General features: G+C 42.2%; 1 protein-coding gene across 2 annotated transcripts in view; it reads right to left on the reverse strand.

Moving 5' to 3' along the window:
* Positions 1 to 21,180, reverse strand: part of Znf385b (zinc finger protein 385B) — a 391,151-nt gene that overhangs the window by 73,675 nt on the left and 296,296 nt on the right. For both annotated transcript variants that reach the window (XM_052182775.1, XM_052182776.1), the window contains exon 4: positions 18,565 to 18,707. In XM_052182775.1, the coding sequence (XP_052038735.1) occupies positions 18,565 to 18,707 (143 nt within the window). The remainder of the gene's footprint in view (positions 1 to 18,564; positions 18,708 to 21,180) is intronic.

Raw genomic sequence — 21,180 nt, forward strand, 5'->3', positions numbered from 1 at the left:
CCATTCCTTTTCATCCCTTTCTTTCGCAGGAGCAGACTTAGGGGGAAAATATGTGACAAAAGAGTCTCATTATATTTCAAATATTCATGAAATGACACATTTAAAAGTAACGGCTGCATTATTGAAGAGTGATATCCCTCTAAAGTGACTTAAAAAACAGAGACACGAAAGTACGAGGAGGGTTTCTTGGCAACATGCATGTCAGTGGGGGAGAGGGCATGAGAGGGGGTGATGGGTAAAATTGGCTAAAATTCATTACATACATTGATGAAAGTGTCAAGAAGCAAATCATCACCCTTAGAAGGCCCGGCCTCTCCCTCAGTTCTGTACGGAGTGAGGCACTGAGAACCCGCAAGCTCAAGTCCACTGACAAAGATGGCTTGGCATAAGGAAAAAAAGCAGCCTTGATCTATTTTGAAGAAACATTTTGTAAAAAACGACTACTCTGCAGTTTCTGGTAGTTCTTCTAGAATCCTACAAAAAAAATATTCTTAAACTAACTTCTTTAGGTGTTAGGATTCTTAGAGATTAAAGTTTTTTTTAAAAAAAAAAACAATAAAACATAGTTAAAGCAAAAACACTCGAGTTGATAAGACCAACAAACGGAAGAAAAGGGACTAAGAGAAGGCACAAGAATCAGAAACCCACTCATCCACACCCAGGAATCCCATTAAAAACACTAAACTAGACGCTCTAGCACACATGGACTGGGGCATGCTGCCTTAGTCGCTGTGATTTCATCTGAGTTTTGATCATGTTGATTTAGAAGGCCTTGGTTTCTGGCTGTTCTCCATCCCCTCTGACTCTTCCACTCTTCCTGCCTTCTCTTCAGCAGGGTTCCCTGAGCCCTGTGGGGGAGGGATTTGAGAGAGACATCCCTTTTAGGGCTGAGTGTTCCCGGTCTCTTGCTCTTTCCACCATGTATGGCTGTGGGTCTCTGTATTTGGTCCATCTGCTACTGGAGGGAACTTCTTTGATGATGGCTGAACAAAAGGTACTGATATGTGTGCGCATTCACACACACAATATATGTGCTATATGTATACATATATGTATATGTGATATATGATATATAAATTATATATATCACATATATCAGGATGCCATTAATTGCTTTCTCCTTCATCTTTCCTACCCCCATTTTTATTTATTTATTTATTTATTTATTTATTTATTTATTTATTTATTGAACAGGGAATCACTCTGTAGTGCAGGCTAGCCTGGAACTCACTGTGCAGCTGAGATTAGCCTTGAACTCATGGCAATGGCCGACCTCAGCCTCCCATGTGCTGCGTTGTAAGTGTGAGTCACTGTGTCTAGCTCCACAGACTATTTTTTAAGCTGTTCTGGGTAGAAAGAATAATTTCTAAGGTTCACTTTCAGGCTGATTCGCTGCTCTTTTGTTACTGGGAGATGTTGTACCATTAGCCATGTGCCTCTCACTGACATGAACTGCCTAATCTGACAGCAGATACTTGTATGTAGCAAATATTGTCACTATATACATAAAATGTTCTCTTTTCCTGGCTGGCTACATGCCCTGGTGATTTCCCATGCTACAGGAGCTCAGAAGAGATGATTCACAATTAGATATATGCGACTGTGTAATTTGAAACACGATTATCAGTGAACTTTTATAGAGTGCAATTTAAACAGAGATGGTCAACTTATTCCTGCGAAGATACAGGGGCCACTTACACTAACAGCCAGAGCTATCTGGATAGTGATCTTATGCAAGTGTTAGATGACCAGACTAAAGAACTGAGTTCTGTGGCACAGGATTCCCAATTCAGTGTCAATATGTGCATGCAAAGTGGTCTGACTGGCTGATTCCATGAGGGCATTAATGTATTGAGCTGAGTTCTAGAGGGAACTTCTCTTTTCCTTGCCTCTGTTCTTAAACAAGTAAATGTTGAGATGTGACTGAAATCGTTAGGAAAGAAACTGGTTTTCCAACCAGGATACAAAGAACATTCTAGAAAGATTTTCGTTTTATTCTCAATGTTCCTATAATTGAAATAATTTCTGGTCAAATTATAACCACCAAATTGAAGAGATCTATGCTCATCTGCAAAGATACTGTAACAATACTTCCTATCATATTGCTATGGTAGGCTTTCTGAAGAAATGAGAAAAATTAAGGAATTTGTAAAGGAGATGAAACTTATTTGGGATCAGTGAATAAACTAATGAGAACTTACTTCTATTGCAAAATGTAATAGCTCCACATGAGAGATAAAATAGTGGGAAATAAGATTAATATTTTCTTATCCCCAGAGAAGTCATTTCCTTCAAAGTATTAAGTTTTATTTTTCTCAATAAAATGTATTAACATTTAAAAATACACGGTTGAGAGTAAACTGTATGACACAAATATAAATACCTACAACGTTGTTACAGTTCGCTGTTCAGAGTAATGGCAATAGGAATTGTTTTTGCCAAGAGGATGTGAAATAAACAGACTGTCTCCTGCGTTGTCTAGTACTGGGTCTCCTTGGGGTGAAATAAAACAAAACAATATATATAATTTCAGGAACTCACACTAAAGAATCTTTTCATTTGAGGGCAGGTTATGAGAGTGATTATTCTGTAGCATATTTAAAGAGAGCTATCCTAATGTTTGAAGACAGGCTAAATAGAAGATAATCTTGAAAATTGGCCTTTATCCTCTCTCTCTCTCTCTCTCTCTCTCTCTCTCTCTCTCTCTCTCTCTCTCTCTCTCTCTCTCTCTCTCTCTTCCTCTGTCTTTTTCCCTTTCTCTCCCTCTACATTGCCCCCTCTTTGTGTGTGTATGTGTGTGTGTGTGTGTGTGTGTGTGTGTGTGTGTTTATGTGTGTATGCAGAAGAACATCAAGGGCCTTCTCTACCCTGATACCCCCTTATTTCCTCAAGACAGTAAGGGTTTCTTTACTGAATCAGATGCTCTGCTCAACTACTGAGTTGGCTACTACTGAGTTAGTTTGGCTGGCCATGGAACTCCACCTGTTTTCAGTGACCCATACTGGGGTCACAGGCACATAAAACAGCTATTCCCTGTCCTTTCTGTGGGTGCAGGGAGTCAGAAACCTCTCAGGGCCTTGTGCTTGCATCTTGCTGAGCCATCTCACCAGATCCAAAGCAAGTTGGCCTTTTCTTTCAAAAACCAACACTTGAAAGCAACTCCCAAAATACATTGATTCATTTCCACAACAGACAATTCAATGCCTCAAAATAAGTCTGAGAAATATTATTTTTTATTAAATATTTGCCTTATGTACATTTCAAATGGTATCCCCTTTTCCTCGTCACCCCTCTGAAAACCCCCTATATCCCATACTCCGTCCCCCCTACTTACCAACCCCCCTCCCACTTTCCTGACCTGCCATTTCCCTATACTGGGGTATCAGGCTCCCACAGGACCAATGGCCTCTGCTCTCAAAAGATGGAAAAGGCCATCCTCTGCTACATATGCGTCTGGAGCCATGGGTCCCCCCATGTGTACTCTTTGGGTGTTGGTTTAGTCCCTGGGAACTCTGGGGATACTGGTTGGTACGTATTATTGTTCCTCCTATGGGGCTGCAAACCTCTTCAGCTCCTCGGGTCCTTTCTTTAGCTCCTCCAAATTCCTTATTATTTTAAGGGGGTTAAACTTAGAAGCATGTCACCTGATTCTATGCAACAACAGACACTGGCAGAGGTGGTTTATGTAGGACTGACTGGTACAAGATCTCCAAATTCCTACAAGTGAGGATGTTTGCTTTCTTTCTGAATAAGGGTTTCTGTAAGAAAACATTACAAGAGCTTTCTGAAAGACCAGGGAAGTAATCACTCCTGATTAAAAATCAATACACCTATGGATCAACAGAGTACATTAAACGACATCCTTTCAAAAGACTTTCTGCCTAAACTAGTTGGAACACTGCTCAAGACTCAATGTATACAGCACAGTGCTGGGAGAAATCCCGATTGGTAATGCAGAGCGAGAGGAGAAAGGACAAAGAGAGCTCCTCTAGGCAGGAACAAATACAAAGACTGAACCACAGGCCTGTCAAAGCACAGATTCTTAATTCTAAAGCAGAAGCATTTCCCTCCGTATGATGCCCATTACGTGTTGCTCACCCTCACACCAAGCACACGGCAACTGATATGTGGCAAGGCTCCAGGCATGGCAACAGATCTGGAGTGTTCAGTCCTCTGAGCTGGCTCTTGTGTAGTGCTAAAATCTCCACAACCATCCACATTACTGTGTAGCTTTGTCTAGTCTACAACTTGCTTTGTAGACCAAGCTGGCCTTCAACTCAAGAGATATGCGATATAGCCTTCGCCTCCTACGTGCAATGCTGGGTCCACCATAGCCAGCATGCCTCTCTGTCTAATTCTGCTTTGAGTTCAAGAATTCCCCCATCTAAACAGAATCCTAGCTGAGAATTCCAATATAACAACACAACAAAAGGGGAATTCTAGTTGAAGCAGGTAGATCAGACTCAGTGCGAACCAGTATGATTTTAACTTGAAAAAGAAAAAAAAATTTTGAGAGTTTAGTGACCCGTGTAAACTCCTTCCACTGAGAACAAATATACTACCATAGCAAGATCGAGCAGACAAAAACTAAGACACCAACTAAATTTTACTTATATTTTTATTTAATCCTTCCTTTTGGTGATTCTTAGATTAACGACAAAGCCAAAATGGTAAAATAACACACTGAGCATTACATGCATTTCCAGAGGGCAAGCAGAAGAGAGGATGTGGCTAAAGATGAGGTGTGACCATCAACACCATTCTTCCTGGTGACCTTCTCCAACAAGGCCCTACACTTTCTAAAGTTTCAAGAACTTCTCAGAATCCTGTCACCAGTTGAGGACTGAGCATTCAGCACGCAAGCCTGTGGCAGACAGCTCATATCCAAACTCCCCTGGTGGCTCATCAAGAGCCCCCAGTCCTGGAGCATCCTGTGCGCCCTCTCTAATATCGTCTGCTCCTTTCTCTGATTGTGAACAAAGGGACGCATGCTCAGAACCAACTGTCCTGACACTCCTTGCAGCCTCACCCTGTCAAACGGAATGCTTTAGGATTTCAATCGCCAAACAATCCCTGAGTGGTTTTGTGGACATCGACGATCAAAACTATTTTCTATTGTGTTTTCCACTTCCTATTATCCCTTTGTGTGGTGAGTACGAGTGCACTCACCGGCTCGCCTCAATAGAAAACACCTCTGGTTCAAGTTTGTTTTTCCATTTATGTTTTAAAACTATATACAATAGTTGTAAAGGAAAATAAAGAGCTGGGATAAAAATGCCTCACTTTGCTTACAGCAGTGATAATTGCTTTATTGAATAAAGCATTGTTAATTGTATAGCTCGACATTCAAAATTTGTTCATTTGACTTGAAATTATTTTCCATGAATGCAAAGAGGCAGGCAGTTCAATCCAAAAGTAGTTTTACATAGACCCATCTTCGTTTTAAGTTTGTAGGAGAATATGGTTATTTCTAGGAAAAGAAAATTTATTATCCAAACTTCCTTGGCTATACACGAAGCCTTCTTTCTAAATAGAGCCACCACAAAATAGGGGGAGTGGCTCCAGTGAACAAAGTCCCCATATTACCAATCCATCCAGTTTGCTCACAAAGATAGCGCATCGACATTTTCTAATCAAAAAATCAGAGGCAGGGTCGGAAGGTTGCTGAGTTTGGATCTCTAACCCTCTTGTAAAATAACGATGCATGGTATGATGTGCCAGTAACCACAGCGCTGGAGCAGGGACCAACAGGCAGATCTGATGAGCTCGCTTCACTAGCTGGCCAGTTGACAAGCAGTGGGTTTAGTTTGAGACCCTGTTCCAAAGACACCCAACGTCTACGTCTGGCTTCCACATGAGCATGAATGGCTGCACACCCTGCGGATTACTACACACAGACAACAATTAAAAGGTGGAAAGAAAATTCTACATGGACAATGTGGCAAGTTCTCAGGAAACACAGCAAGTGTCTCTCGATTAACAAAAGACTTATTTCAGTTGGGGCATGGTGGGGCACATGCCTGTGATCCCAACACTTGGGTGGAGAGAAAGGATGACTGTCATGGGCTACACAGCTAGTAAAAGAAAGCAAAACAAAACAAAAATGTACCATTTTGAGCAAAAGGGTATTTAGAATGTATCCATAAGGTAGGAAGATTTTCAGACATGGTCCTAAATTTATTTTTTCATTTTCTGAAATTAGTTCTTTCAGGATGCTGGTCCTTCGGTACTCATGGCACTTGTCTGGAAATTTTATTGACCATTATGCCTCTCCCAGCACATCTAACAGTTTTACTAAAATTGGCCAAATACTTCTACCTAGTAATGCAACTCACTCCATTTAAAATATTTTGTATAATTGTTAGGGAATCACCAGATACCTACGAGACAACAAAATCATCCCCAATCTCAATGACTGGCAGTTACCACAATACTTGAGTTTGACCAGCCCTCCTAGAGCTAGGGTTAAAAGCTGTCCTCCGGGAATCAATCATGTTCTCTGCAGAGAAGAATATTTCAGAGATGTGAAAGCTGAAATGGAGACTATAATCTTTTGTGATTACCCTTGAGGCTGGAGTGAACGCAAAAGGAAAGTCTATGAATTGCTGATAATTTCCTGTGATGACCCACTCCCAGGAAATTCTGATATTACTCTTGCACCGTAACAAAAGGACTGTTCCCCAGACGTGTGGCTTCAAAGAACTCCACATCTGGGGGTCACGAGAGATACTCATCCATTATGGGGGCCAGGCCTGGGAGACGGCTGTTCTCTCTGAAGACAATGGAGGGTCTGATTGCACCAGGACTCATCAGCTGTGTGGTACATACTGCCTTTCTCAAAAGTTTCGTTTTTGAAATAACTGATTTAAAAAAATGTATGAGTTTTAACTTACAAAAGTCCAAAGTGATGCATTTTTCTGCTGCTCCTACTAGCTATGGCTAGTACATATCTCCCTGATAAATTTTTATTTAAGCTGATATTTTTATTCTGAGGAAAAATTATTGTTATGCACATGTACTTACCCTAAAAGTCTGTATCACACTAAGATGGAACCTAGTAAGTTGTAATTACTCAGAGTTTGAGTGAAGTGATTTAAATTCAGGAAAGAATGTGTCTGGAGAAGGGAAGCAGGAGAGGGAGGTGTGTAGGTGAAAGTAGAGGGTTGATGGAGTTCTCAGAATAAAAGTTTATTATCAGTATGTGAAAGACAACCCAGTATGTTGACTGTTTCTGGACTGAGTCAAATTGCTTAAGTGGCCATTGACCTTGTTGTAGTTTCATTAATGAACAATGTGGACCAAAAGTTCCAAAACCATCTTTAAGTTAGAACTGAAAATATCCTCATCTTAGGGACAGATGGCAAAGTCTCACAGGTAAACAGCTCTCAGCTTCCCAAGTAATTTTAAAGAAACAAAGAGTGCCATCAAATTGTTTATTTTTTCTCTCCAACTTCCATTGAATAGATCCCCTCCCAGCCTTCCCTGATTCACTTGTGACCATCTTCAGTGCTTGGAGGTAGTCAGGTGATTCTGGTCTATAAGTATGGTCTACCATTATCTAACTCAACTGAATACACCAGGAAACCAGGTATATGTCTTTAAACTGGAGCATTCATTTTATAAGCTCAGGTTCTTGGCCACAGGCATACAATTGGTATCTGTGCTAATTAGGGTTTCTCTAATGCACAGAGTCAGTTCCAATGGTGAACATTATTCACAGCAGTTAAAGGAATCAAAGGGATTGAAATATTAATATAAATTATGATTATTTATAAGAATACTGCTTTACCATATTGAGTTGCTTTGTAAGGATGTAATATGTAAATACTATTGGGATATGTTACATAGCATTTCGCCCTCTACCTAAATTAATAAACCAAGTTTAATGAACTCTAGACGTTTCCTAAATACTTAACCATATTCAGTTCACTATAAAAATAATCAACAAAAACTTTCATTATATAATGATTTGGATAGGAAGGTACCATCATGTCTAATTTTGAGATGGAGAAAATGACACAATATTACCTTCTCAAACTCTCTCCCATGTTCTGCAGACCCTCTCCTTCTGTGCTCCCACATAGACCCTGCCTTCCAGGCCAGTGTGACCTGGACTCATGCCTTCCTATGGAGGCATTCATGTGGCGTCACTCCTAGGATCCAAGATGGCTTCTCCAAGAGGTGGAATATAATGAATTAGTGACTAATTAGCCTTGTAAAGGACACACGGCAGTGGCTGTCTATCATTTCGCGGTCTGATAGCTTCCTCTCTTTTTGGGAGGAGCACCACTTAGAGCTTCACTTGGCTCGAGGATTTGCCTACTAGAGAGCAGGTTGGGACCAACGAGATAAACCTGTCTTCCAAGTACTGTGTGCACAGGGGGGCCTCTTAGCTTGACTTTGGGAGAACTTACTAGACATTTAAAATTCTGCCCCATGTGAAAAAATCTGTGGGAAGCGTACGTGCTTCAATTCAGCTCAGATGAGTGCGGACCTTATCTCATTCTCTTTGGGTCTAGCCCACTCTACTGGAAGACACAAGGATTCTTAGTTCTATCGACCAATCTTCTGATCCACAAAGTGCTCACTCAATGACACAGGTAGCCTATTTCATATATGAGCACATTGAAACAATTAACTGTCGGATATCTCTGAAACAGGCTAATGCCCTGTGATTCTGAGTCCCCCGGACATGAGGTATCATTCACATAACTTACGCTATTTGTCATTTTGTTTCTGAACATAAAAGAGGAAGCTATAAAAAAAAAAAACTACATACAGTGAGAGCTCAATTTGTGAAAAGTCTTTTCCCAAGATTCCTACTAAGCTTGCAGATGTGTTTTAACTCCACAGATTGCTAAATAGCTCTCCAATTCATCTTTAGCACCCTCAATGCAGCCATAAAAGCAAAGAGACTGGAATATTCCACAGCGTGCTGTTCATCTGCAGAGACTTAATGCTTAATTCTGAGCACTGGAATCAAGGAGGATGAAAAGACAGAAAAAGAACAAGAAAGAGCAACAAACAACAACAGAAAAACAAACAAGCATGTTATGAGATCGGCTCCCAATCTTTTTGGAAACCCCCACAACCAATCACTGCACATCTGACTTAGAGAACCCTTTCCTGGGCTGTAGAGAATGCTTTCGGTATCAATATTTCTCGACTCTTTCTTTCTTTCTTTCTTTTTTCTTTCTTCTTTCTTTTTTCTTTTCTTTCTTTCTTTCTTTCTTTCTTTCTTTCTTTCTTTCTTTCTTTCTTTCTTTCTTTCTTTCTTTCTTTCTTTCTTTCTTTCTTTCCTTCTTCTTCTTCTTCTTCTTCTTCTTCTTCTTCTTCTTCTTCTTCTTCTTCTTCTTCTTCTTCTTCTTCTTCCTCTTCCTCTTCCTCTTCCTCTTCCTCCTCCTCCTCCTCTTCCTCCTCCTCCTTCTTCTTTTGGTTTTTTTCGAGACAGCGTTTCTCTGTGTAGCCCTGACTGTCCTGGAATTCACTCTGTAGACCAAGCTGGCCTCAAACTCAAAAAGCCACCTGCCTCTGCCTCCCAGGTGCTGGGATTAAATGCATGCGCCACCACCTCCTAGCTATTTCTCTACTTTCTTACTGAGGTTTCCCCCTCTATGACAGGCACACAAAGGCTTGGTGACTGAGACCAGCTAAGACCAGGCTGGGCTAAGGAGGTAATTGACCACTTTCTAATTGGATTTAAGGCCTGTTCCATGGGAGGAGATTCATGTAAATGTTCATTTAAATGACAGAAGGAAATACTGTAAAGCTAGCCGAGAACTGTGTTTAAGAACCATCATTAAAAACTAGGGTTTGAAAAAGTTAAAGTTACGAGGAACCTTGGTTCTTGGGAATTGGGTTCTTGGTTGGGGAGCTCAGAGGCACCAAGAATGAGCCTACTACTCGTATTCTGCTAAAAGGACGTAAGTGTCCAAATGCTCTCTAACACTGGATTGCTACACCCATAGGTCAGTGCACCTCTTGGAGCTCATCGGAGAAGTTTCTTAGTGCAGTGGACCATGGTTAATGCACAGGCTCACAAGTCAAAGTTCAGGCAGTACATGATGATGGAGCGCCCAGCCACAAACAGGACATTCATTTCAAACTCTTTCCCCTACTCCCACCCTGCTGCCTGCTGCAAGGCTGCGAGGCTCAGGGGCCACTGCCGAGGTCCCTGGGAAGACTGTAAGAGCTCAGGGTCAGAAGACTAGGGTGGAAAGCCATCTTCTGGACATGACAGGACCTCTGTGCTCATGGACCCACAGGAGCTGTGGCTGTCTACGCATGACGGGCACACAATCGAGGCAACTCACATTCCAGCATGGAAATGGAAGGGATTCTGGAGCCAGCACCCCTACCTGAGGTGCTACACACACACACACACACACACACACACACACACACACACACACGGCTACTAGATGAGAAAGGGACAATTTTCTTTAAGTGATTCCTGGTACAAGGATCATACTCCAGTGGATGGCTCCACATTGTGAATTATATGAACAGTACCAATTGGACTTGATGGTTTTACACACACACACTCACACACACACATACATTCAAACAAAACAAAAGCGACACACTTGGGAGTGGGGATACATACGGAAGGAGTTAGGAACAGGGCAAATACAATGAAATTACATTGCATAAAATTCCCAAATTAATAAATTGTATTTTTTTAAAAAAAGAACAAGGCTGGAGGTTTCTTCTTTCCCTAATAATAATAATAGTTAAGAGTACATGGAGAGTATGAGTTGAGAATAAGATAAAGCTTTTAAAAAGATGGCCCGATGTAGACACTTTTTCCAAGGTGACTCTACTCCTGAAAAATGCTGACCTGGGGCAGTGCCAAGGCCGAGAACCTATCCTGCCAGAAAAACCTAGTGAACCCTCCAAGTACACATAATCCTTGAAACCCTAGCACTGAAGATGCAGCCCAGAGCACGTGAGGGTGAGGCTGAGACCGGGCTAACGAAGGGGGCGTGGGAGGAGGATGAGCAGGTTGGAGTTGCAGAGGTCTCTTCCTAGACTCCCTACACGTCATAGGGACCAACAAAATCTAATGAGAATCTCCAGGGACCATATGGCGAATTCTTGCCAGGGAGGAGCTATTTGTCAACTTAGCCTCTGCTCGGCACAATGAACGTAGCATCAGCCATGCGGGACATGGTTGTAAGTGGGTGCCTTAACCGATGACGTAGATAACAAAGAGACTGAGCCACCTTTTATAGACATCCTTCATGCATACTTAGCATGGGGTCTTTAGTACAAGCTGTGAGGCTCCTGACTGAGGCAAAGGATACAAGTACAAATGGCATGCTGTGGTCTGAGGGGCAGGAAAACAACTATGTGTGCTGTCACTGTGAAGTTGTATCTTTTCCCCAGTGTTCATGTCTTCGTATTCTTCGCCTGTGTCAAATTTCGTGGGGATGAGATATTTTCTAGACATATGTGCCTGTGGCTATTTATACAAAAATCTTTGTTAGCTCTTTATCATATTTTTAAAGTTTTCTGTTTTTCTTTAAGAATTATTTCTAATTACATGTATCTATCAGTGTGTGGATGTGTGCACGTGAGTCCAGGTGCCTGGAGGTGGCCGGGAGAGGGCACTGGAGTCCCTGAAGCTGCAGGGACAGGTTTGTGAGCCGCCTGATGTTAGTGTTGAGAAATGAACTCAGATTCTCTGCAAGAGCAGCACACACTCTCAAGCCGCCCCTCCACATCTGCTATAAATGTATCTTTTTGTGACCATCTCAGAAGTGGTTTTGATGAATGTTCTAAACCCCATAGTGGGCAACAATTTCTACCTCTTTCAAGTGATTCTGAATGACTGCAGGAGACTTCATTTCAGTATATCTTAATATCATATACCTCAGCGCCACTGGTGGTTCAAGCTTTTAATCCCAGCACTCCTGGGGTGGGAGTGGGGGTGGGGGCAGAGGCAGGAGGATCTCTGTGAGTTCAAGGCCAGCCTGGTCTATGGACAGAGTTCCAGAACAACCAAGGCTCTCAAAAAACATGTGTGCATGTGTGTGTGTGTGTAATGTGTGTGATATATGATATGTATGTGATATATGACATATATGAGATATATGATATCATATGATGTATGTGATATATGATATCTATGTGATATATCACACATCACATACTTCTTCAGAACATATATAAGAGGAAGACTCTTTAATGTAGTTTAACATTATGACCAAAAATAAAATTTCAACCACATTTTCTAATTAGGCAGGCATGAGGCATATGTGTAGTTAGACATACTAGCATCTATAGAATATTAAATATGTAACAATTTAAAGTTAACAAGCACTGTTAGAGTATAAAAATCAGACCCAAAGATCAAAGATTTGCTTTGGGTTACAACGGCATTCCACTATACAAGAACAAAAAAGAAATATGTACAAAAAAGATATGTAGAAATAAGGAGTTTACTCAATAGGTAAAAGAATTGGAGGCAGGTGAAAAACTTGAGTGTCCCAGGTGATGTCAGGGTATCTCACAATAACATCGCCTGAGTAACAAGCACAAACTGATAGCGAAGTGAATGTGATTTTAATTTCTGATTTCTGCTTCTCCACAGCAGCTGATAAATGCATTATTTCTATTCTAAGGAAGAGAAACTGGGAGTGCTTGCTGATATTTCCAGGCTATGAATGATTCAGAGTGCTAGGGGATCTCGAATGATAAGGTGACTTGCTAATCACAATGGTGATCTCACAGCTTGTCACGCGTGACTCAGACAATCACATAGTGGCTTGAGACTCTATACTCCGAAATCATCTTTATTCTGTTCCACACATTTGATCATGTGTCAGAAAAAAATAATTTCAAGGTAAGTAGTGTGATCAGATTTTTTTCCCTCCTAAAAAAAAAAAAATAAGGGTCTTGAGCTTCTTGCAGTAAGACAGCAGGTGTGCCTGCAGTGTCCTGGAAGAGCAGCAAAAACATAGCAGGACCTGAGAAGAATTTCATATAAACAGGCTCATAAAACACCTGTCGATCCACAGAGACACTAAGGGATGACCGTGGTCCCCAGGCAGCCAGACTACAGTCAGAGCTCTGGAGAGGTGCGCTCACACATCTGTCCCGATATGCAGAATGTTTCTTCTTTGATGAGACTTGATCTACTAATACCCATGCTCAAGTAAGCTGAGCTCACAGCAAAATATCCCAGACTTCATGGCCTGCCAACAGGGCTCCATGTTCTCATGCTCCTGGAGGTTGGAAGTCTCAAATTAGGTCAGGTCACATTTAGGAATATATATGAATAGACACAGATACATAAACATATAGTAACCATTAGTGAAAACGGAGGCCATGGGTTTGAAGGAGAGCAGGCAGGGCATATGTGAGGGTTTAGAAGTTAAGAGAAGGAAAAAAATGTATTTATAATCCCCCCAAATATAAATTTTGATAAGTTGGGAACAGGTTAAAAATTGATTAGAGGCATGCTGCTGAGAAAATTCAGTCTGTGAGTACAGGCAACAAAACTGAAGTCAGCAGATGGGACGGCGCAGACGGGAGACTTGATAAAAAGGAAGCTGCTTCTCCAAGGCAAACAGACGCCGCCGGGGCAGTGGCAGAAATGAGCACCAGTGTGCAGTGAGGCAGAGAAGCCGACTGGGTCTCGGCTGTGAAGGTCAAAACCTTAAAAAGAATTGATGTTTGTGTTTTCATGGTCTTCTCCTTATAAATGACACAAACCAGCCTCTGTGCAGCCTAACCACTGAAGCCGGAAGCCCAAAACATCAGCCTCCTGTCGGCCAGTTAGTTTCCCTACGTGTCTCTTCTCATCTTCCCTGGATGGAGTCTTATGCTATTTGTCTATTCTTTTTTTTTTTAAAGACGAATTTACTTATTTTAATATATCTGAGCATTTAGCTACATGTATGTATATGTGCCATATGTGTGTCTGGTGCCCTCAGAGGCCAGAGTAGTGACTGTGCTCTTAACCCCCCCAGCCACTGATCTTTCCAGCCCCCTGCTTACTCATCATATACAGCATGGAATGATTCTCTCAGGTGTGGCGTGTGAGGTAAGACAACCTCTAAATGAATGTTGGAAAGCGTAGATTCTGCCGTGTGTAAAATCAGCATAGAGCAAGGGACCTGTTTCGTTTTAGAGCAGGGGTTCTCAGCCCCTTGAGGGGGGTGTCAAATGACCCTTTCACGGGGGGGGGTCTCATATCAGATATCCTGCATATCAGAAATTTATATTATGATCCACAATGGTAGTAAAATTAGAGTTATGAAGTAGCAATGAAAACAATTTTATGGTTGGGGGTCACAACAGGAAGAACTGTTGCAGCATTAGGAAGGTCGAGAACCTCTTCTCTTTAGAGTATGACAGAATTAATTCATTTTTAACTCTTATTCATCATGCAGTATTCTGCTCTACTATAGACAAAAGATAAAACATTAAACATTTGCTGTTTGTTTATAGAGGCACAGTCTTACTATGTAAGTAGTATATAGACCTGGAAGTCACTTTATAGATCAGGTTGGCTTTGGTCTCACAGAGATCTGCCTGCTTCTGTAGCCACAGTTCTGGGATTAAAGGTGTACATCACCATACCTGACTATGTCTTTTTAAAGAAATGACTTTATGTTTATTTACATGTGTATGCAGAAACATGTGTGTGAAGTCTCTAGAGCTGGAGTGACTCCTTTGGGTTCTGGGAACGGAACTTGGGTTCTCTGCAGGGGCAGCAACTGCTCTTAACCACAGAGTCACAGCTCCAGTCTCCAAATATATGTATTTTAAACTAACTTGAAGATGGTGACAAAGCTTAGAATTTTCAAAACATTTATCTGTGGTCTTGGTATAGTAATTGAATTGGTCCTTTTTAGATAAAAATGGATTAAGTTTTTAATCATTTATTATCATTTTTATTATTTATTAATAACAGCACTGGTTGTAAAGAAAGTAAATGTATAATTCACTGTGTTTCTCAAAGAAAGAGTAGATAGTAACTTTTAAAATTTGCCAACAAGCTACTGCAGCTGTTGGACAAACACACTGTGCCTTAGCAGAAATGGTTATAGAAGTTTGTATTCCATATTGAAAAAGTCATTTCCTCTTTTATTTAATGATTCTGCAGGAAATGCTCTAGCATGTGTCCAGCAAACACAGAGAGAGATTTCTGATTGGGCTTTGTTCCCAGTGAATGAGGTGGGAGGTAGCATGGGCCTAAAGAGCCAAGGGCCCGAGGAGCCAGAACTCAAGTTTCAAAGTTAGAAGATTATAATTCCAGCCCCAGCCCCTCCTCTTCACAATAAGGGTGAAAAACACTGACTTGCCAGTGCTTTGAGGCTTGATTACCTGAAGGGATAGAAATTATGACAAATGCACCATAATTTAGTATAATTATTAGCAGTTGTATAGAAACATTTCCCTAGGGAAGTGGCCAAAGATGTTCCTAAAATCTCCTAGAAAATTTCCTAAGTGAGTTTGGTGCTAGGATGGAAAAAGACAATTGGGAAAAGGACAGTCATTTAAGCTGCAGCTCTGACACACACACACACACACACATACACACACACACACACAGAGAGAGAGAGAGCAAAGAGATGGAGATAGAGACAGAGACAAAGAGACACACAGACACACAAAGAGAGACAGATACATACATTGAGACACACACAGAGATATACACATACACACAGAGAGAAAGAGACAGAGAGACACAGAGAAATATACAAATATAGACACAAAGAAACACACACAGAGAGACACACAGAGATACAGTGACACACCCACACAGAGACAAACACATACAGACACACATACACAGACAAATACACAAATGTTTTGAGAGAGAAAGAGAGTTTATCTGTGTGTGTGTGTGTGTGTGTGTGTATCTGTGTGTGCTCAAGAGAAGGCTCCACTATGGAGCCCAGGCTGACTTTGAACTGAAGATCTTCCTTAGTCTCACTGGCACTGCATAGGTGAGCACTACTAGGCTCAACAAGACAGAAGAGGCCCCCTGCAACTGGCTTAATTTTTAATACAGTGCTAGGAGCATGTCTTGGATTTAGTAAGCTGAGCAAAACCAGCATCTCTGGTGGGCTTTGCTACAGTATTTCTTTTATTACAGTTTCTCTGGTGGGTTTCTTCTCACTGTGGTAATCAAGTAACATCTGTATTTGAAAATTTAGAGCTTCTTGTCTTCTAATAAGTAAAAAAAATGCCTTATAAAAAGAATATCCATTGAGTTTTATTAATATAGTATATCATATGATTGGTATGCACAATAAACAAATATGATTTGTCGGTGCATCTGCGAGCCCTATGCAACATCAGTAAGCCAATATAAACTTTATTTTTATGTTAAAAAACTTTTTTTTAAAGTATTCACTTTATTTTTTCATTAATAGACCTTAAAAACAGACACATACTATGTAGGGCATTTTGAAAGTTGACAATAGTGACCCTCAGAACATTGCTGAGTATCTGAACTTGCAAAAACCAGCTGCAATCTGTTAGATGTGCAGTTTTGAGGAGGAGCTGGAGGATGGGGGTCAGCTGCTGACAGCGCATTCCTAGTAAGGGAGTAGAGTGTGTGTGGGGGGTGGGGGGGGTAGGGTGGGTAGAGGGTGGGGTGGAGGGGGTGGTGTGGGGTGTGGTGGTGTGGGGTGGTTTGGGGTGTGTGGGGTGTGGGATGTGGGGGTGTGGGGGGGTAGTGGGTGGTGGTGGTGTGGAGTGAGGGGTAGTGTGGGGTGTGGGGGGATGTGGAGGGTGTGGGGTGTGGGGGTGGGGGGATAGTGTGTGGTGTGGGGGTGGGGGGGGTGGTGTGGGGTGGGGGGCAGAGCACCAAACTTTCAATCTGCCTGAAGTGTGAAGGTTTTAGCTGAAGCAGAACACGTTTGAAATCAATTCCGGTGGGCAAATTTAACAAAAATTATTGTGTTACTCGTGCTAATAGTCATGTGTGAGACTTGCATTAAAAAGTAAAATCAGAGGCTCAGAGCCTTAAGTGAGCTCCGTCACTGGCGGTGCTTACCAACACCATTTCCCTTGTGCTGCGAGCCACAGACACAAGGAGAGCAGAAGACAAATGCCCCCAAAGGCTCCCGAGTGCAGCATCCAGTCTGGAATGACTGCAGTCAGTGGCAGGCTGGACTCAAGCTCTCTGAGGAGCCTCACACTGGGGGGTTCACCCTCTCATTTCTGGTGGATTCACTTGGCCAAGACTGGAGGGGTTTATCTTACTTCCATGCCTCTATAGACTAGCAACTGTGCTTACCTTTTCATGCCTTAAAACAAAAGCCAAACCAACCAACCAACCAAACAAACAAAAAAGCCCATTGGCCTTGGCCAGAAAATAAACCCAAAGAAACCACAAACATCCACCCATCGCCAAGTCAAAGGCAGAGCCTTCCCCAAGCTGTCCGATCCTTCACTGTTCAGCACTAGGTCCCAACAGAAGGCTTGTCAACAGATTTTATTTACAACCCTTGAGGAAAATACCCTGCTGCCGGTTTCACTTCTGCGCAAGATAAGTTTGCAAAGGGGGGACATTTGGCAGTGTTTCCAGAGCATCCTGTCTGGTGCTGGTGATAACACGATTACTTGTTTTGATCACGGCAGCATCTACAATGGCCCTGTCCACAGACACCGTCCTGTTCCACTGAGTGTATTTATCTCTGGTGTGGATGTAATGCCTGCCGTCTCCTTGCGTTCAACCCTTCTCCTGCCAGAAGTTTCTAACCTGCCCAGAATCCTGCTGTTCAAAGATGTCAATTCTGCTTGGCACGCCTGCCTATGAAATGTCTTTCATTCAACTGAAAGGAAGTCGGCTGACTGATGTGAATACCCTTGTCAGTGTGCCCTAGTATTCATTATGTGTGTATAATGGGGGAATAGCTACACATAACTATTATACTACACTGTATAGGTAACTAAAATGTAGATATAAAATTAGAATCTTTCTTCTTGGTCAGAGTTAGATTCAATAACTCACAAGAGCCTCCCCCCCATAAAAATTCTGTTTATATGAAAGTCATACTTTATTTAAAACATCTCACAAATAAAAAGGCACCCAGAGAGATAAATCCCACAGTGGTTGCTTTTTCTTTATAGTAAACATGGGAAAAATCAGTGTGGCTCGATGTTTCCGAATGTGTTCTTGAGCACCTCAGGAACGAGAGATACGAAGCCACTGCAAAGCTTATCAAAACTGGCCGGGAGGTGGTGGCGCATGCCTTTAATCCCAGCACTTGAGAGGCAGAGGCAGGCAGATTTCTGAGTTCGAGGCCAGCCTGGTCTACAGAGTGAGTTCCAGGACAGCCAGGGCTACACAGAGAAACCCTGTCTCGAAAAACCAAAAAAATAAAGCTTATCAAAACTGGACAATGCACCAGGCGAATGTCACCTGTGGGGACATTAGTGAAATGAATTTTCTGAGTGAGGCATTTTCCACAGTACAGCTGAATGGTAGAACCTAAACCACACCCTTTGGAAACGGACTCCACCCATGGTCTACCCTAGAAGGCAGTGAAAGTAACAAGATTTCAGAGACACGGGTAAAATAGGAATGCATTTACTCACCGTGTTAAAGTTTGGAAAGAGCCCAACAGCAGAGCTACTGTCCACTGGGAAGGACATAAACGGTTTGATGTCCAGCGAAGGCTGCATCATCAGGGTGGGTGTGCGCACGAGAGCAGGAAGGGTGGTGGTGGGGCATGCGCTGCCTGCCAAGAACAAAAGAGAACAAATTCAATCTCGCACAGCCATTTTTCTGCCCAAGCTTCGAGCGCCAACGCAAGGCTGCTGAGCTGTGACCTGCAAACAAACACAAGAGTCACAGAAGCAAGCACCGGGCAAATACAGCCAACAGGATCTCTTCATGGACTGAGACACATGCAGAATACCTCCCTGTGCACAGGCCAAGAGTGTCTCAGGGTCAGGTGACACACTGTCCCCAGGTTCCAGCAGGTGTGGCCCAATGGGAATACCTTAGTGTCCGACCCTCCTGGCAACTTTGACAACCCACGGACCCACAAGCCGCTGGAGGAAGGAGGAGGGACCTCTCACCATCCTCTTTGCTATTGGGAATAAATGGCCAGCAGCAGGTTTTATGCAAATCAGAGATAATTATCAGGGTTCCTATGAGGAAGGAAAGGAAACTTGGATTTTGGCAGTTATTGGCTACACTTATGACTCAATTTGTCGTCTTAAAAGATGATCACAAAGTTGTTCTTACTCTAGGGGAAACAGGAAGTGTAGACACAGGATGGCTGGAGAACCCAAGAAGGTAGGTTATGGTTTGGCTACAGATGGGAAGTTGGGGACAGGAACTCAACATGTCTTCATTTTCACACCTAACAACCTGTGCTCTTTGGGCACCTGTCCCCTGAATAGTTGTATTAGCTGTTCTCTCCTTTGGTATCTGGTTAAATCAGGCCTTGGTGATTTAGAATGATGTTGACCTTCTCCCTGATCGTTACCACTCATACATGATAGACACATTTGCCGGCCTGCTTGGCTCTCTGGGAGACAGGCTCTGACCTGCTTTGTGTGTGTGCGTTTGTACTTCTGTAGATGTATATGCTCGTGTGAACTCATACATGTAGAGACCAGAGGTCAGCATCAAATGTCATTCCTCCAGAACCCACCGCCTTGTTTTCTGAGTCAGCGTTTTTCACTGGGGCTTTGCAGATCTGGTATACTTGGAAACCAGTAGTCAAGGATCTGCTGCCTCTGCCTCCCCTGAGCTGAGATTGCAGGAGAAATCTCCCAAAGGGTGCCAGCATGGCTACATGGTGCTGTGGGTGCTGGGGATCAAACTCAAGTCCTCACGAGTGCATGAGAAAGCACTTCATCAAGCTACCTACATAGTCCTCTGTGTGTGTGTGTGTGTGTGTGTGTATTATAATCACATATTATCTCTGATAATTCACCCACTTAAACTCAAAATAAATTCAAAAGCTCTTCAGCACATCCACAGAGTGGTAAATGAGCCTCATCTTGACATTCAGAACATTTCCACGGTTTAAACCAACATGTAGCCGTGTCCCCTTCCCGTTTCATCCAACATCTCTAGCTCCTGACAACCAATAATCAGTTTTCTTTATGTATAGATTTATCTGTCCTGAACATGTCACTTGAATAAAACCATACAACATGTCTTTTGTGACTGCCTTTACTTGTTTGAGATTAATGCTTTCATCAGAGTATTGTGTCTTTTCAAGGCTCAATGATACAGTAGAATATCATTGGGAATGGTCCCACATTTTGCATGTTCTTTTATTAGGTCATGGGCACCTGGATTAGTGGCACTTTTTGGGAATTCTTAAGAGGGTGAGACTTTCACCACCAACAGCACATGAGGGCTCAGGTCCCCTGGCACAAGGATTTCATTGCCCAGAATCCCTCACTTGCTTCAGGGAGAAATGGGTCGTGTGAGAAGATGCCCTAACTATTAAATCTATTAAATGCCAGTGGTGTACGGATGACAGGCCAAACCAGAATGGCCTTTAAGTGTCCAACCTCATACAATGTCCTCAAATCACTGAAGCTCCAGCCTTAATCATACCTAGCTCTTGTAATGAGTTTCCAAAACAACAAAACAACAACCAAACCAAACCAAACTATTGGCATGTTGCCAGTCAGTTGTGGATAGTACTGGCGATCTTGTTGATTATGTGTGTGTGTGTATGTGTGTATACACACATAAAATATATGTGTGTGTGTATATATGTGTATATATACACACATAAAATATATATGTGTGTGTATATATACACATATGTATGTGTATATATATGCATATATGGAGAGAGGGAGGGCATTGGAGGTATTAACTGTAATAGTTATGCAGGACAGCCACAGTCAGTAGGAAATACAGATGCTGACTCAGTGGAGAGTGTCAGCTGAGAGTATAGAAGGAATGTGTTTTTTCTCTCTCTTCTCTTCTCTTCTCTTCTCTTCTCTTCTCTTCTCTTCTCTTCTCTTCTCTTCTCTTCTCTTCTCTTCTCTTCTCTTCTCCTCTCCTCGTTTTTCTGATGCTCAATAATCTGGTTTGGCCTGGCATGCATACACCACTGGCATTTAATTACACATTACTCTCCTAATCAGGTAATGCTACTTCAAGCTTGGAGATCCAAGATGATGTATTACATAATTGCATCAAATGTCACAGAGGTATGTCTGAAAGAACTTATT

Source organism: Apodemus sylvaticus, chromosome 5 (assembly GCF_947179515.1).
Source record: "Apodemus sylvaticus chromosome 5, mApoSyl1.1, whole genome shotgun sequence".
In the NCBI taxonomy this organism is placed as follows: Eukaryota; Metazoa; Chordata; class Mammalia; order Rodentia; family Muridae; genus Apodemus; species Apodemus sylvaticus.